This window comes from Danio rerio, chromosome 7, assembly GCF_052040795.2.
Source record: "Danio rerio strain M-AB ecotype USA chromosome 7, GRCz13ab, whole genome shotgun sequence".
Taxonomy (NCBI): Eukaryota; Metazoa; Chordata; class Actinopteri; order Cypriniformes; family Danionidae; genus Danio; species Danio rerio.
Window position 1 is genome coordinate 71,271,170 of NC_141027.1, and position 16,331 is coordinate 71,287,500.

General features: G+C 38.4%; 1 protein-coding gene across 4 annotated transcripts in view; it reads right to left on the reverse strand.

The window, feature by feature from the left end:
- The window catches only part of dennd5a (DENN/MADD domain containing 5A), a 118,894-nt gene that overhangs the window by 47,422 nt on the left and 55,141 nt on the right, over positions 1–16,331 (reverse strand). For all 4 annotated transcript variants that reach the window (XM_087262148.1, XM_087262146.1, XM_087262147.1 and 1 more), the window contains 3 exons: positions 13,744–14,058; positions 5,169–5,384; positions 2,482–2,716 (listed from right to left, as the gene is read on the reverse strand). In XM_087262148.1, the coding sequence (XP_087118274.1) occupies positions 2,482–2,716; positions 5,169–5,384; positions 13,744–14,058 (766 nt within the window). The remainder of the gene's footprint in view (positions 1–2,481; positions 2,717–5,168; positions 5,385–13,743; positions 14,059–16,331) is intronic.

Sequence of the window (16,331 nt, forward strand, 5' to 3'; positions counted from 1 at the left end):
AGGGATGTAACGGTATTGTAAATACCGTCATACCGCAATATTAAATTTTTTCGATATTACCGAAGTCGCATGACTCGGTAAAACTATAGGTCTTCAGAGAAAATTTGCTCAGGCGAATGAAGCGAACGGGAGGTAGCTGAAACTTCATTTCCCATCAGCCCCGGCGTGGCCATAATCCTTTGCGGTCTGTTGTCGCTACAGATCCAGTAATGCGGAAATGGAGTGTGCTGCTAGAAGCGGAGATGAAAAAAAGATGGAAATGATCGAACCTAAAGCAGTGTTGTCGCCGCGCGCGTGCTGAATAGCGGTGCTGTCGCGCGCGTTCTGATCAGCTGTTGTGGCGCGCGTATTGTAAAGCGCCGAGGCGGGGTTGAGCGCGCATACTCAAGAGAGGTGTTGTCGGGCGCCTACTGAAGGGCTGGACTGGACGGAGGTTGTGTCGCGTCGCGGGGGCACTTTTGATCGTTTTGGAAGGGCATTTTCTATCCAAGACTAAAAAGGGCATGTGCACTGCACAGGTTGAGCCCTATGTGTGCACGTGCCTGCAAGTTGGGGAATACGACTAATAACAGTCATGGGGACTGCAGAAACACAGCACACTGTTCAGATTGATGCAGACATTGACTTGTACCGCAAAGAGACCTCTATCTCACTCATGGTTTGTCTTCTCAAGTGGGGGAAAGACAATGCACAACGTTACCCCACTGCTGTCAACATGGGCCAAGTCATATCTCTCTTGTCCCAGAAACCTCAGTCCCAAATGAGAGGGGTTTTTTCTGTTGCAGGGGACATTGTAAATAACCCAGAGATACCAGCTTTTACCAGATTATAATTATATGATAATTTTTCTTTAAACCCATCTCTATCTAAGTGAGTGATTAAATGTTAAATGTGATGAGTTTTCAACAATACTAAATTGAAACTTTATTTTTTTACATGGTTTAATAATTTTTTGTTATTAAAATTGAAGTTCCTGTTTCAAAGCTTTTTTCCTGTAAATGATTCAATAAATACCGTACCGTGACATTCATACCGAGGTATTACCGTACCGTGAAATTCTGATACCGTTACATCCCTAATAGACAGGTTTTAATCCTTTATGCCATTCCTTTTGGAAAGGACTTCAGTGGTAATAGTTTCCATTTTGAGCATGCTAACGATCCGCTATTTGGAGAAAGAAAACATCTGATGAAACACAGACAGTCATGAAATGGCCTTCACAGGGTCCAGATCTGAATATTATAGAGGCTGTATGTGATTACCTGTACAGAAAATGAAAGATAAGACACTCATAACCTAAAGAAAAACTCTTTAAAGTGCTAAAAGAAGCGTGTTATATCACACAGCACATCATTTCAGACAATGTCAGGACAATAAGAACAAAATATTTGTGCTCGGTGCCAAAGAAAGTCACATTAAACACAGACTGTAGCTTGAAGAGGAATGTTATGCTGGTTTTTTTTTTTGTACATATTTTCTATATTTTCTGTTTGAAAGTGACTAATTGATTATATACAATACAGTGCCAATGTCTTAAACCAAAAAGCTGGTATAGTGCTTAGCACTTTTAGACAGTACCAGGGGCGTTGCTAGACATGATTATAAATAAAAGTATTATTGTTGTTGTGCAATTATAATTCTAAATAAATAACAGAAATTGATCCTAAATGTAACTGGTAAACAACATAAAAGACAACTATACTAATATCATTTAAGAAGTCTTTTGCATAAATAATATATTTATTTGAATGAAATTCTAAAGACAGTTCTGTAGACAGCCATGACACCAAATAATCATGCATTAATAATTGCTGCTGGTTTTCTCTGTTGGGAAGAGGTAACATCTTACATTTTGTTCACTATTAACCCTTTAGATAGGCCTTTGCAAAAAAGTTTTTTAGACTTTTGTATGGAGTTCTATGGATTAAAACAGCAGATTATAATTATAATGTGCGCATAAATAAACGTACTATGTTTACTATGTTCTAAGAGCTGAGCTGCTTATTTTTATTTTCTCAAACATATCAAGGTAAGAGCACAAAGGTCTCTCTCACACTCAGCCACACATATACAAACACTATACTCCAGATAACCAAATAATTCTAAGCCAGAAACTAAGCTTTTTTTGCACTGCAACTGATAATCAACAGTAAAAAGGACTAATTTTACCTCTTCCCAACAAGGAAAACTAGCAACAATCAGGAATGCAGGATTATAGGGTGGCTTTGCAATCAAAAAATGTCATTATAATGGAAGTCAAAGGGGCAAAAACAGTCCCAAACATAACAAAAAGGTTGTTTATTTTCCCAGAGTGTATTGTTGAACATTTTCAAAGCATTTGCACAAAATATGTGTCAGAATAAAATTTGTCACCAAAAATCATTCCGTTTGCTGAAACACAAAGATTTTTTTTTCCAAATTAAATCTCAAAATCACTCTAGAGTGAATGAAAACATCCCCAACGTCACACAATGTTCTCACCTGCTTCATCGATATTGGTGCATTTCTGGTACATGGATGTCCGCAGGGTGGGTGTCCTGACGTTTATCATGCGGATCTTGTCAACACGGGAATCAAAGACTCGCAGTGTGTGCTCTTTGTCCTCGTCATCGTGGCACAGAATCTTACTGTCGATAAAAGAGGCAAACATCTGCGTCTCCAGAAAGCGGGAGAGGAACGGCAGGTACGGTTCGGGCTGATCTGACAGGAAGGAGGCCTGCAGTGGGCGGAAATTACAAAAGAAAAACACCATGAAGCTACTGTGAGCTAAAAAGACCATCAGTTCTTCAACATCCAAACTTTATTAGTTACACTATATGGGAGCATCCTAAATACACTGTAAAAATATTTGTAAATGAGCAGTTTTCTGTATTTTTGTGATTCAAATTGTTATAACTTAGATAAAAGATTCAATTTGTTATATGTAATGTAAATAAAGATTATTCATATTAATAATTTATTATTGTTAATAAAGTTATTAATATTAACTTCATATTAACAGTTTTATTACAAAATATAATATGAATAGCAAAATGTTAATAATAACTTTAATAAAAGTGTCCATAACCCTTGTAAAAAAATCTTTTGTTTTGTTCCACTTTTTTAAATTTTCTATTTATTGTTTAAATATTTCTTAACCATACAAATGTCCAATCATTTACATGCATTAAACCTTAAGTTAAGTTATGTGTGTATTTTAGTTAAATTATGTAATGGTAAGTTATGTTAAGTTAGTTAAGTTATGTAATGTTAAGTTTGGTTAAGTTAAATTTAGTTTAGATGTTATATGTTATGTTAAGTTAAGTTACTTAAGTTATGTTATGTATTGGTATGTTAAGTTTAGTTCAGTTTAGCTAAGTTAAGTTATATGTTATGTTATGTTATGTTATGATATGATATGATATGATATGTGATACTGTATGTTAAGTTAAGTTAAGTAAAGTTATGTCCTGTTATGTTATGTTATGTTATGATATATAATATGTTAAGTTAAGTTATGTTATGATATGTTAAGTAAAGTTAAATTAAGTTAAGTTAGTTAAGTTATGTAGAGTTATGTTCAGTTGAGTTATGTAATGGTAAACTAGGTTAAGTTAAGTTAAGTTAAGTTAAGTTAAGTTAAGTTAAGTTAAGTTAAGTTAAGTTAAGTTAAGTTAAGTTAAGTTATGGTAAGTTAAGTTTAGCTAAGTTAAGTTAAGTTAAGTTAGTTAAGTTATGTAGAGTTATGTTGAGTTAAGTTATGTAATTGTAAGTTAAGATGAGTTAAGTTATGTTAAGTTAGTTAAGTCATGTTATGTTATGCAATGGTAAGTTAAGTTAAGTTTAGTTTAGCTAAGTTAAGTTAGTTAAGTTATGTTAAGTAATGGTGAGTTTAGTTAAGTTAAGTTAAGTTAAGTTAAGTTTAGTTTAGTTTAGTTTAGTTAAGTTAAGTTAAGTTAAGTTATGTAATGGTAAGTTTAGTTTAGATTAGTTTAGTTTAGTTTAGTTTAGTTTAGTTAAGTAATGGTAAGTTAAGTTATTGTTATGTTTTGTTATGTTATGCTAGGTTAAGTTAAGTTGAGTTAAGTCAGTTAAGTAGAGTTAAGTTAATGTATGTAATGTATGTTAAGTTAGGTTAAGTTGAGTTAAGTTAGTTTGTCTTTCCAAAGGGTACCTAGCACAACAAAAAAGTACCAAAAGAGAAGCATCACTAGTGCATGTTTTAGTGAATAAAAACAATGAAAGTGGCATTTTTCACAGCTGAGACATTACACCGTAATAATTATTTATACATATAATGGTGTGCCCTGGTCGACGACAAACCTTGTCGTCATCTTGATGAAAAGCCACAAAGCCAAGAACAAGAGCAGAATCTGCCCTGTGTCCTGTTGTTATTTACGAGGTCATCTAAAAGCAAAAGTGGTTTCACTTTCACCAGAGAGCTCGCGTCCGTGCCTATATTTTAAATTACAAACTTCTTGAGCTGAGGAGATTAACGTGTTTGTGATTATTGAAGTACTTCCGATCCTTTCAGAAACGGACAAACACAAGAGTGAAGCGTGAAAAAACAATGGAGAAATACGAAAAAAAAGGAGCAAATGATTTAGCAACCTAAAACATAAACAAACTGCCATGTTTAATTATTATCAACGCCTTTTTGGTCTATAGTGAACGTGGAATGACAGGATGACTGAAGACTGAAAGGCTCTGTATGATTTCATATATGATTTTTTATTTATTTTAAAATTTTTTATTTTTTTTTTAATAATCACAGTACTAGTACGAGAATGATGTCTACTGCAACTTTCTGTTGAACACCACGTCTAGTCTAGTCAGTGGAGACACAAGCCTCATAAAGGTGACCCGTACTGTACCAAACTAAACCGTACCACTCAGTATAATTGAGGCATTAGAGCTGCACAATTAACCATGGAAGAAAGATTTCAATCCAAACCCACGCAATCTTATTCCTGAATGCAAATGTCTTTGTCTTTTAAATCTTTGACAGAGTCATCACAGAAAAAAAAAACATTCAGATCTGTCATGTACAATTATGAAACAGCTTCAGTCTTTTCTCCTTTCAATCAGACGGTATTGTTATTTCAGTCTCTATTAAACAAAAATCGTCTAACCATCTCTAATCTTACTTGTCCAGCATGGAAGTTGATCAATGGAAAGTGAATCCTCACCTTGTCAAAGTTCTGCATCTGGTCTCGGTTGCTGAACCAGGACTCTTTGTCTTGGCTGGGCTGAATAACAAACACCTCATAATCCGAGAACATCTGCGAGAAACGGTTGGCGAAGACCTCTCGCACCCGAATGTTCAGCTGGTGCATTTTCATCTCTTCTTCTTCACACTGCACTTTCGTATCCTTATTAGTGCTTGCGTCGTCCTTCACGTCCAACTGTTCAACACATCGAAAGAAAACACACACTTACAAACGGGCACAGAAGTAGTATGATGCATGTTCAAACAAGTGTCGGATTGTACCACATCCAACAGGAGTAACTGTGGACACAAGAGGAAGCTGTCTGAAAGGGATGTCCGGGTGCTAACCTGGATTGTCTCCAAAAAACATTAAACCACAGAAAAAAAACAACTCACTGCAGATTTAAATGTGCAGCTCAACTCCTGTTTCCACCAAAACTGTTCGTCAGAAGCTCCACAGGGTCAGTAAATATAGCCATGCTGTTAAAGCTAAACTTTTGGTCACGTGTGTCAATGCAAACGTAGGTTTCAATGGTGCCAGCAGCAAAAATCGTGGGTTGTGGACAATGTGAAGCATGTATTGTTCTCTGATAAGTCCACCTTCACTGTCTTTCCCACATCTTGGTGAGTTAAGGTATGGAGAAGCCCCAAAGAAGCTTACCACCCAGACTGTTGCATGCCCAGAGTGAATCATGGCGGTGGATCAGTGATGGTTTGGGCTGCAATATCATGGCATGGCATTCACTGCCTTGGACTACTGAACCATTCTGGAGGACCATGTGCACCCACCCATATAGCAAAATTTCTCTGGCCCAGCTCTGGCCCACACAATCAGGTTTTGCTTGGCCCACATGCCGCAGTGAATTACGGTACATGACTGGACCAAATCTGGCTTCCAGACAAGGGCCAAACACAGACCATATCTGGGCCAAGTCTCAGCCAAGTTAATAACTCATAACTGGGCCTGAACTGGGCCAGTAAGGTTGGTGTGCCACGATTGCAATGAAATTAATAAACCTATGAAGCGTTGCGCTTTAGGCACACTATGGGCCTTGTTTTTTCTCAGTGACCTGATTGGTAGAATTGATTTATTTAATCAAAAATTATTTTTATGTATTTTAAATGTGGGTCAAGACTGGCCAAACTCACGTGGCCCACAATAAATTTTTTTAAAATCTGGGCCAAATACTACGTTTTACATCTGGCCCAAATCTTGTGTGCCGCATAATAGACGGTGCGACCTCTGCCAAACCCAGGCCATGGTTGGCCCACATGCTGTATGCCAGTGCCGGATGAATGCCTGATGTCCCAGCTTTATGCCGAATCTGGGCCAGAATTCTTTGCTACTAGGGCAATGGTTCAAATATTGTATCCTGAAGGCCGTGGTTTAAAGTAGTTTGATGAACAAGAAAGTGAAGGCCATCTCCCACAGTCACCAGTCTAAATATTAGTGAGTCACTAGGGGTATTTTGAGGAGCGAGTCGGGAAAAGTTTTCCTCGACCAGCATCACGCAGTGACCTGGGCACTATTTTGCAAAAGAATGGCTCAAAATCCCTCTGGCCACTGTGCAGGATTATATCTGTTGTTCTCATGGCCAACTGACGCTGTATTGGTCGCAAGAGGAGGCCCTACACCATACTAATGAATAATTGTGAACTAAAATCAGAGTTTTCGTTTCATTTTCCAACCCCTGTGTGTGTGTGTGTGTGTGTGTGTGTGTGTGTGTATGTGCGTGCGTGCGAGCGTGCATGCGTGCGTGTGCGTATAACAATCTATAGTAATTAAGTGTATACAGTTTAAGTGCAGATTTTAAGATTTTACAGCATTTTTTAGTCATATTCTTCAAATAAAAATCTCTCATGGCCTGCACAGTCACCTGAATTGAATATTATTGAGTCACTGAGTTGGATTTTGTGCTCTTTGGGATGTGAGGTTGATCTGTATATTCATATTGTATGTGTATAATCTGCTTGTAGACTTGCATACCATTAAAACAATTAAAGTGCTATGTAGGGTTAGAAAGGGGAAATGGCCTGAGGAAACAACTTAGGGTCACAAGAAATGGATGAGAAGAGAGTGGTAGAAAGCCTGAGGTGTCTCAGGAAATGGATGGGAATAGAGGTTATTAGGTGGAAATTGGGGTCAGGGGTTAAACTAGGAGGGATCTTGTGTGACATATGTAGAATAAAGGAAAAACTGTTGTAAAAGAGTATTTAAGCAGGCCAGAACATCAGTGAGACAGAATTTTTCAGAGAGAGATGCTACTGGGGGTCTCCTGAAAATTCTCCTTTGTTGTCGACAATAAAGTATACTCTTCTGATATTCATAACCTCCAGACTGAGTTTGATTCATTAAGAGAAAAACCGAAAACCACTACATCACTTGGGGTGTTTTGAGGAGCGAGTAAGAAAACGTTTTCTACCACCAGCATCACATACACTCTCAGAAATAAAGGTACATGATCTGTCACTGGGGTGGTACCTTTTCGAAAGGTACAAACTTGTATCTAAAAGGTCCATATTAATACCTCAAGGATACATATTAGTACCTAAAAAGTACAAAAGTGTTCCTCTTGAAATTTATAGCTACTAATATAAGCTTTTGAGGTACCATGAAGGACCCCTCTAAGTACAAATGTGTACCTTTTGAAAAGGTACCACCCCAGTCACAGCTCGCGTACCTTTATTTCTGACAGTGTAGTGACCTGGCCACTATTCAGCAAGAATGGCTCAAATTCCATCTGGCCACTTTGCAGTATTGTATCTGTTGTTCTCAAGACCAATTGATGCAGTACTGGCCGCAAATAGAAGCCCTACACCATACTAATGAATTACTGTGGTCTATTCACCTTATTTTCCGCCGACGAGCGGGCGCTGCCATTTGAATCTTTTTGGCTTGAGACTTCCGGTCTCATTCACTTCCATTCATTTTTTGACGTTAAAAACTGCTCATTACGCTGCTTGATGTTGCAATTTGATATTTTTTTATTATATTATTCTGCTGTATAGTAATGCAAACATTTGTTTGTAGAGCAAGTAGTTTGACCGTTTTCAGCCGTTTATTATTCCTAGTCATTTCTCCCAAAGGCGACTCGGAATCGGAAGTTCTATGACAATCGCGAAAACAGGCGCACTTCCGCATTTTAGAATAAGGTCAATAAACAAGGATTTTAATTGCATTATCCAACCCCTGGGGCAATTAATCTATTAACAATTAAACAAAGTTAGTTTAAATGCAGATTTGTAGATTTTACAGCATTTTTTTTATCTAACATCCTAATGTAGAAAATATACTATTAAAATATAGCTCGTGTCATATTCTTAACATTCTTATCCAACCCCTGTGGCAATTAATCCATGGCAATTAAACAAAGTTGGTTTAAATGCAGATTTACAACATTTTTTTTATGTAACATCCTAAAATGTAGAAAATATACTATTAAAATATCGCTTCTGTCATATTCTTAATATAAAAATGTCCCATGGCCAGCAAAGTCACCCGATCTAAATATTATTGAGTTACTTTGGGGTGTTTTGGAAGAGCAAGTCAGGAAACGTTTTCCTCCACCAGCATCACGTAGTGACACGGCTACTATCAAAATCCCCAAATCCCTCTGGCCACTGTGCAGGACTGTATCTGTTGTTCTCAAGATCAATTGATGCTGTATTGGTCGCAAACCACCCTATACTAATGGAATATTGTGAACTAAAACCAGGCGTTTTTGTTTCATTGTCCAACCTCTGTGTATGTATATAACAATCTATAGAAATTAAGTGTATACGGTTTAAATGCAGATGTTTTATGCAAAAAATCATACATAAAGTTTAAAATTATGCTTTTAAAATATAGGTCTTGCCATATTCCTAATATGATACAAGCAAAAAAAAATCAACAAATGAAGAAAACGCCAGTCCCTACAACATTTTAAAACGTGTCAAATGTAAAAGAAGGGGTTAACAAAGAAGAGAGTGGGAAAAATCTGTCAGCAAATATCAGACCAGAGCTTTTCAGAGCCGATCTGATTTATCTACTTTCCATGGTGACTCCCTGAACAGAGAGCAGAGGGAGTGCTGGGAACGGAAGTCTACAAATCTGCTTTGATTTATGAGACAAATGAGGCTCATTCCCGGGAGAATATAACCGTACAGAGCAAGTGGCAATACACAGAGCGCAACAAAAAAAAGCAAACAAGCGTCTGACAGCTCACTTTAAATATGGGAATCGCTGAATATCAAGAACATAAACCAGCATTAAGGATGCGACAAACTATCTAGGAGCTATATTAAGGAGAAGGGGTCAATCCCTGGTCTTTAGAAAGCGTGCGTGTCCTTAAGCTGCTTACTGTCATGAAGAGAAACCTTTCAGAGAATCAGAGCACAGCGCTCGGTCTTAACAGCCAATTGTTCAGCTTTTTCATTGCCCACACAATAATTAGAATTTCATTGCCCACACTGAAAAGACCTCTCTTCCACAAAGCAGCTGTCATCACTGCTGAAGTTATTGTTCTGTTCAAAAAGGAAATTAATGAATTCGCAGCAACCAGACGAACTTAAAGTGAACTTAAAAAGGCAGGAGAGACAAATCGAGAGACAAAAAACTCTTTGGAGGCGATTACAGTGTATATACTGAAATCAGAGAGTGAAATTCAGTTCCTTTTAAAGGGACATGAAACACCAAAACACATTTTTTTGAGCTGTTGACAGTCGTATATGTGTCCCACAATGCTAAAAACAATCCTAGCACACATATATTTCACTAAAAAGTGAAAATTGGTTGTTTTTGCATTATTTCAAGCTAATTCGTACTTTTGAAACTATTTTTTGAAGTTGCGTCACGGCCATGAGATCTTAGCGTATATTCCAGCGAGCATACTGGACGCCTGTACCTGGGAGTACCTTAAGACGTCTCTGAGTTTGCTGCGTTCATTCATGAGAAAGACTTGGTTCAAACCAATCAGCACGCTCTATTGTGTATGGGGTGCAACTTCATTAATATGCATGATAGCTTCCAGGACTCTTTTTACCTGTTACAGTTTTCAAACGGCAGAGAGACGCCACGTTGTGTTGCCAAAACAAGTGGGAGAACATGAATTGTTTGGAGTTACGGGTCGTCAGTGTTGCTTTTATAATTTGCTGCAGTGAAGGTTTTGTTTTCATTTTCCCTCTATGAGAGCGCAACTGGACTCACGTGTGGATTACAGTGCATGCGACGCGTGACAGAAATACGTGTCTAAGAAACAATGTTTACCCGAGAGCTTTTCTCATCTGGAAATAGTGAAATCCGCATTTGCCGCTTGTCTCCTTTTAATAAAGACACGGCACCAGTTGGTGTTGATTGTCCTGTCTCTACAGATTTGGTAAGTGAGCGATCTGAGGTCTTTGTTTGTTTATTCAGAGGCAAAGTTAGTTTGTATCGTCAGCAGTACTCTTTCAGTGTTTAAAGACGGACCTTAGTCAAATGATTTCTAAGTTAATAAAGTTTATCGTACGTTAACATCACTACAATATTATGGACTGAAAAATCTGCTGTAAATGCTGCTCTCCGAGTGTAAACATGTAAGCACCACAATCAAACTTACCGTCCTGTAGGATTTTAGCCGCATTTTTGTGACAGGAATAACACACACGGCTTTCTGAAGCTACCTAACGAGTGCATCTAAGTTATAGAGAAATGCTGAGGGTTTTTTTTCTCTCATTCGCCATGCAGTATCAAACATTGCATGGAAAATGCACGCTTCTAGCAGCTCCTCGAATTAAATATTTCATTTGTCACCAGGGGCATGAATGAAATTCCTGAACGAAAGAGCCAAACTGCAGTTAAAGTCCACCATTTAATAATTTGGCAAATAGTTTGACTATTGATGTCCATGTAAACAAAGTCACCGTCTTTCTCCCCTGCGTATGTGTGTGTTTGTGTTGCCTCTATAAAAATCAGCGTGTGCCCAGACCGACACTTCCATTTTTCTGCAAATTTTTACAGACCTTCCCTCTTTCCCTCCTCCGACACTCCCCTCTAAACAGAGCTAGACAAGCCCACTTGACTTTTTCCAATGTAGAGGTGTGAAAAAACCCTGTTGAAACAAGGGGGTTTCATGGCTCTTTAAGACCTCCTTTAAGACTCTTTTCATATATTTGTAATGCCACTTCAGTTTTCAATCGGAACATTGGGGACATTTTAACTTACAGTATATTTATTAAATACTGATTGTAAGATCCTAATCCTAAACTAAAACATTATTTATATTCACCTTATTCTCAGCTGGCGAGTGGGCGCTGCCATTTGAATCTTTTTGTCTCGCGACTTCCGGTCACATTCACTTCCATTCATTTTTTGACGTTAACAACTGCTCGTTACGCTGCTTGATGTTGCAATTTAATATTTTCTTACTATATTATGCTACTTGGTCTGTGTAGTCATGCAAACATTTGTTTGTAGAGCAAGTAGTTTGACCGTTTTCTGCCGTTTATTATTCCTAGTCATTTCTCCCATAGGCGACTGAATCGGAAGTTCTAAGACAATCGCGAAAACAGGTGCACTTCCGCATTTTAGAATAAGGTCAATAGAGAAAACAAATGCTAATCCAGCAGGGGGCTAGGGCCTATAGAATTGCAGAAATATTGATGTTGACTTGGTTACTGCAGCAAACAAAGCAGCATATATTTTGTTCAACTCTAGGGCAGGGGTCTACAACCACCAAGTCTCAACACAGTACAAGGGCCGTAAAAGAGTTTCTACAGTGTAAAGCCTGGTTTATACTTCTGCGTCAAGTGACCGGCGTGACCCATGGCGCATGCAACGCGCGTGGCTGTGCATTTATACTTCTGCGCGCTGTCTCTGTTGGTCTGAATTAACACTTCCGAAACGCTAGTGGGCAGTGAGGTGTTAATGTATCTCTGTGTCGAGTTTCTTTTCTGCTGTTTTGCTTTTCCTGAACACTTCCGGGATGTACAAGTGGCTCAAACTCGCTCATTTTGAGGCAGAAACCGGCGGACGTGCAACAACTTTAACTATGAGGTAACACAAAACAAAACTTTCCTTCCGGAGCTCCTTCACGGGACTCCACACTTGTAAACAATTGCTCCATTGGGCTCGCGTCCAGCTCGTGCCATTCGCGCTGCTCTCGATCTTGCCAAGACTCGTCAGCCCTACCAAGCCGACCAATCACAGAGCTGGCGCTGTGCGTCGTTGCGTCGTGTAGTTACAATTTTTGAGAGGTGCAAGTCAGCGACGCTGACCGCCATGGCGAAGGGCTATGCGTCAGCACCGTAGCATATGCCGGCATTTGACGCAGAAGTATAAATCAGCCTTAATGTCTACCTGGTTGGCCCAATGAAGGTGTCCACTGGTGGATGAAGGTTTACTGCCTGTTCAGTCTTTCCAGTGCACAATGATGATTTAATTCAAATTTAACTCATATCTGACTCCAATGTGAATATAAGGTAGTTTAGAATATTAGTATATTTATCTTTCGTTGTATCTGACTCCAATCATAAAACATTAGGAAGATTATATACTCATAACTATTGCATTTGTTCATTTGGGTGCTCATGTCGCTCAGTGGAATCAACTCGGCCAATGGCGTTCCTCACAGTCACACTTGTCAGTCTTGATTATTATCAGAGGTAATTGACTAATACTTTTAGATGGCCGCTTCTATGCTTGCTCATTGTGCTCTTCAAAAAAGAAATGAATGACTTCACAGCAACAAGACGAACTTAAAGTGAACTTAAAAGGGCAGGAGAGACAAATCGAGAGACAAGAAACTCTTTTGAAGCAATTACAGGGTGTATATACTGAAATCAGAAAGTGAAATTCAGTTCCTTTTAAGACCTCCTTTAAGACTCTTTCCATACATGTTAGGACCTCAATGCCACTTTAGTTTTCAATCGGAGCATTGGTGACATTTTAACTTACAGTACAGTTATTAAATGCTTTCTCATTCCCTTTTTTCACTATTTATAGCACGTCATTTCCCTTCATGTTTGTCAGTATGTTGTCCCTTGTGTGTCTGTGTGAAGCATTCTGTTACTCACCCTGTATTTGTGTCCAGGACTGCCAGTGAGCGAGCGTCCCGTTGTTTTGGAGTTTTTCTTTGATGCTTCCTCAGAGTTCACCCAACTAGGTTACCTTGGTTTGGTTGCTTTTCCTAAGACTCGCTCCTCAAATAAAGACTAGTTTTTCTGCATTTGAGTTCACCTCTTCTTTGCACGTGACACTATAAATACCTGCACTACTGTTGTTTTTATGTCTTCTGAATCTCTTATGTTTTTATTGAAGTAGTTTCTAACTTAAAGGTAAAGTAAAAAGTCTTGTTTAATTAAGTTATATGCATTCGAAAGTTGTTGTAAACTTTCTAAAAGTGGGACTGTTTTAGTTTTTGTTTATACCAATAATTAAGATTCATTTTCCTGAGTTATCGATTAGGTATTCTTCCTCACGCAATATTCAAACTTATTACACCCTGGTGTAAGGGACTTTAAAAACGAGCCTATTTCCCCAAAAAAGTGAAGCGCTCCTTTGAGTGTGGAAGTTGTACAATGTGCCTCATTCTCACCTTCTCCAGACTGACTCCAGTCCTCTTGACCAGCGCTTGCAGGCGAGCGATGGTTTGGTTTTCTCTCAGCAGGAACGAATTGAGCGGCGAGCCGGCCAGGTTCCCGTTGCGCTTGTCGGAGGCCATGTCGCCACACCGGAAGCCCCTGATCTTGCTCTGGCCCTCGCTGCATTGTGGGTTCGCTTCTGGAGACAAGCCAAACGCCAGCAGAACCTCAGAGATCTCCTGGATAAACTCCAGCTTGTTGGGGAACTGAGGCAGGTCTTCGGGTAGCTCGATGAAGTGGTTGTCAATATCGACAAAGCAGAGATTGGCCTGAAGGGTACAAGAGTCGTTTTGTTACCGACATTGATCTCTGGGGTTTATATTATAGAGACCTTTCAGAGACAATTACGAGAGCTAATAATAAATCAAAGATTGCCAGTTGAGAATTGTAAACAAACAGCAAATAGGATGCGATATCATGTCAGATTGTGCGACTATTAACAAGTAGACACGTGTTATATGAGGCAACATCCAAACAGATTGTTTTACTCTTTGACGGATTCTAAACGTTTTGTGTCCATAAACGTATAATTTCAAGACATGTCTGCATCCAGATGAAGATCGGGATAAAATTGTGTAATATGCATTCGGCACCTACAGTATACCATAGCGCTGTAAACAAAAGCCCCTTTCACACATACAGACCTTTCCAGAAAATTACCGGCAATATTCCAGAAAGGTTGTATGTGTGAACAGGCCCTTTTTGAAAATACCGGTAAATTCGTTCTGGCTATTTTGCGGAAAGAGTAGTTGTAACATTACCGGTAATTTGGCGGAATGCTGCGCTCTGTGAATGCAGAAGGAAGATTGCCGGAAAGAGCCCGTACACGTCTAGAACGTGCTGACGTGAGACGTCTACTTTGGCCAATCACAACAGTCACACTTTCATGTGCGTGCGGTTTATGAGAATAAAAGCCTTTGAATATTTTTCCAGACACATTTAGCTGCTAGATGTTAGTCAGAAAACGTTTCTATGTTCCTTCTTAATGCTAACTGTGTAAATAATTATCGATAAAATGTTTATGATAATCCGTTGTTTGTTTACCTTCAAGCTTTGCGTGTGCGTTCCACATGCGAAAGTGTTTCTCTATGTTTTCATTGGAGTTGAACTCAATACTGATCCATCCGAAGAGTTTGTGATGTAGTCAAATGTTTACAAACACAAGCGCAGCCGTTTAGAGGTCATTTCTGGTTAATGATGTCAGAATTTACCGGCATTTTGCGATGGATGTGTGAATGCTCTTTTCCGGAAAAATCCGTAACGTCCTCGCCTGTGTGAACAGCGATTTTTTGAATATACCGGTAAAGTCGTTCCGGAAATTTTCCGGATATTTACCGGTATCACTGTGTGAAAGGGGCTAAATACAAACCGAGCCTCAAGATAAACAAATAAATATTTATATTAAATAAAATAAATATATATATATATATATATATATATATATATATATATATATATATATATATATATATATATACAACAGTTCTGTCTGGTTCTCGAATCTGATTGGCTGATAGCCGTGACATATTTAAGTAATATCAGCACCTGTACAGCCTCTTTACTCTTTGTGTATTACTCCGCCCCCATACAGCCAGCAAAAAGCAGACACTACAGATCTAAAGTTTAAAAGATGCTTGCTCAGCTGTTTAACTGTCAGCTTATGATTTGAATCCAACGTGGAAGAAAGTAGTTCCATATACAAAAGGGTTTTTGAGATTCTCCAAGTATGATTTTGTTTTTCTATACACAATTATGCCGTCAAACTGTTGTATAAACGCAATATCACACTAGTAGCAGTGCGATATGGCTGTCTATCGGCACTTGTGGGGGCACTAAGGCACTCGGCCAACGCAATCCTCCCACCAGTGCCGATATACAGCCATATCGCACTGCTACTTGTGTGATATAGCTCATATATATATATATATATATATATATATATATATATATATATATATATATATAATACAACAGTTCTGTCTGGTTCTCAAGTCTGATTGGCTGATAGCCATGAGATATTAAAGTAATATTAGCACTCGTACAGCCTCCTCACCCTTGTATATTACTCCGCACACAAATATTGCAGCTGTTGGACAACATAATGTACATTTGAGGCTTTTTTAGTCAAGAATGTAGTTGTTTAAATTGCAACTATGCAGTTTATTTATAAGAATAGTGCCTTTTTCATTTAAATATCTTCAATTTCTGAGATTCAGCATGTTGGTGGCCATCAGACTGTCATATTGGGCAGAGCAAAGATGGTTGACGTTCCGCCACAAGATGGCGAAAAAGGCCACATAATACGTCTTTGGGGGGGAAAAAAACAGCATTTTGTCAGTGTATGTTTCAAACTACAGCTGAACAGATCATTACAGAACAGGTAGGTGACATTCTAAGTCGATCTCTCTCTCTTGTTTTTTGTAAAGCTGTATTTATACCACAGTAATCTGGTAGTGTTTGCTTTGACATGTAATATTGGATTACTGTAAACAAATGTACAAATGTTTTTTTTTTATTACTACATAATATATATTAAAATATT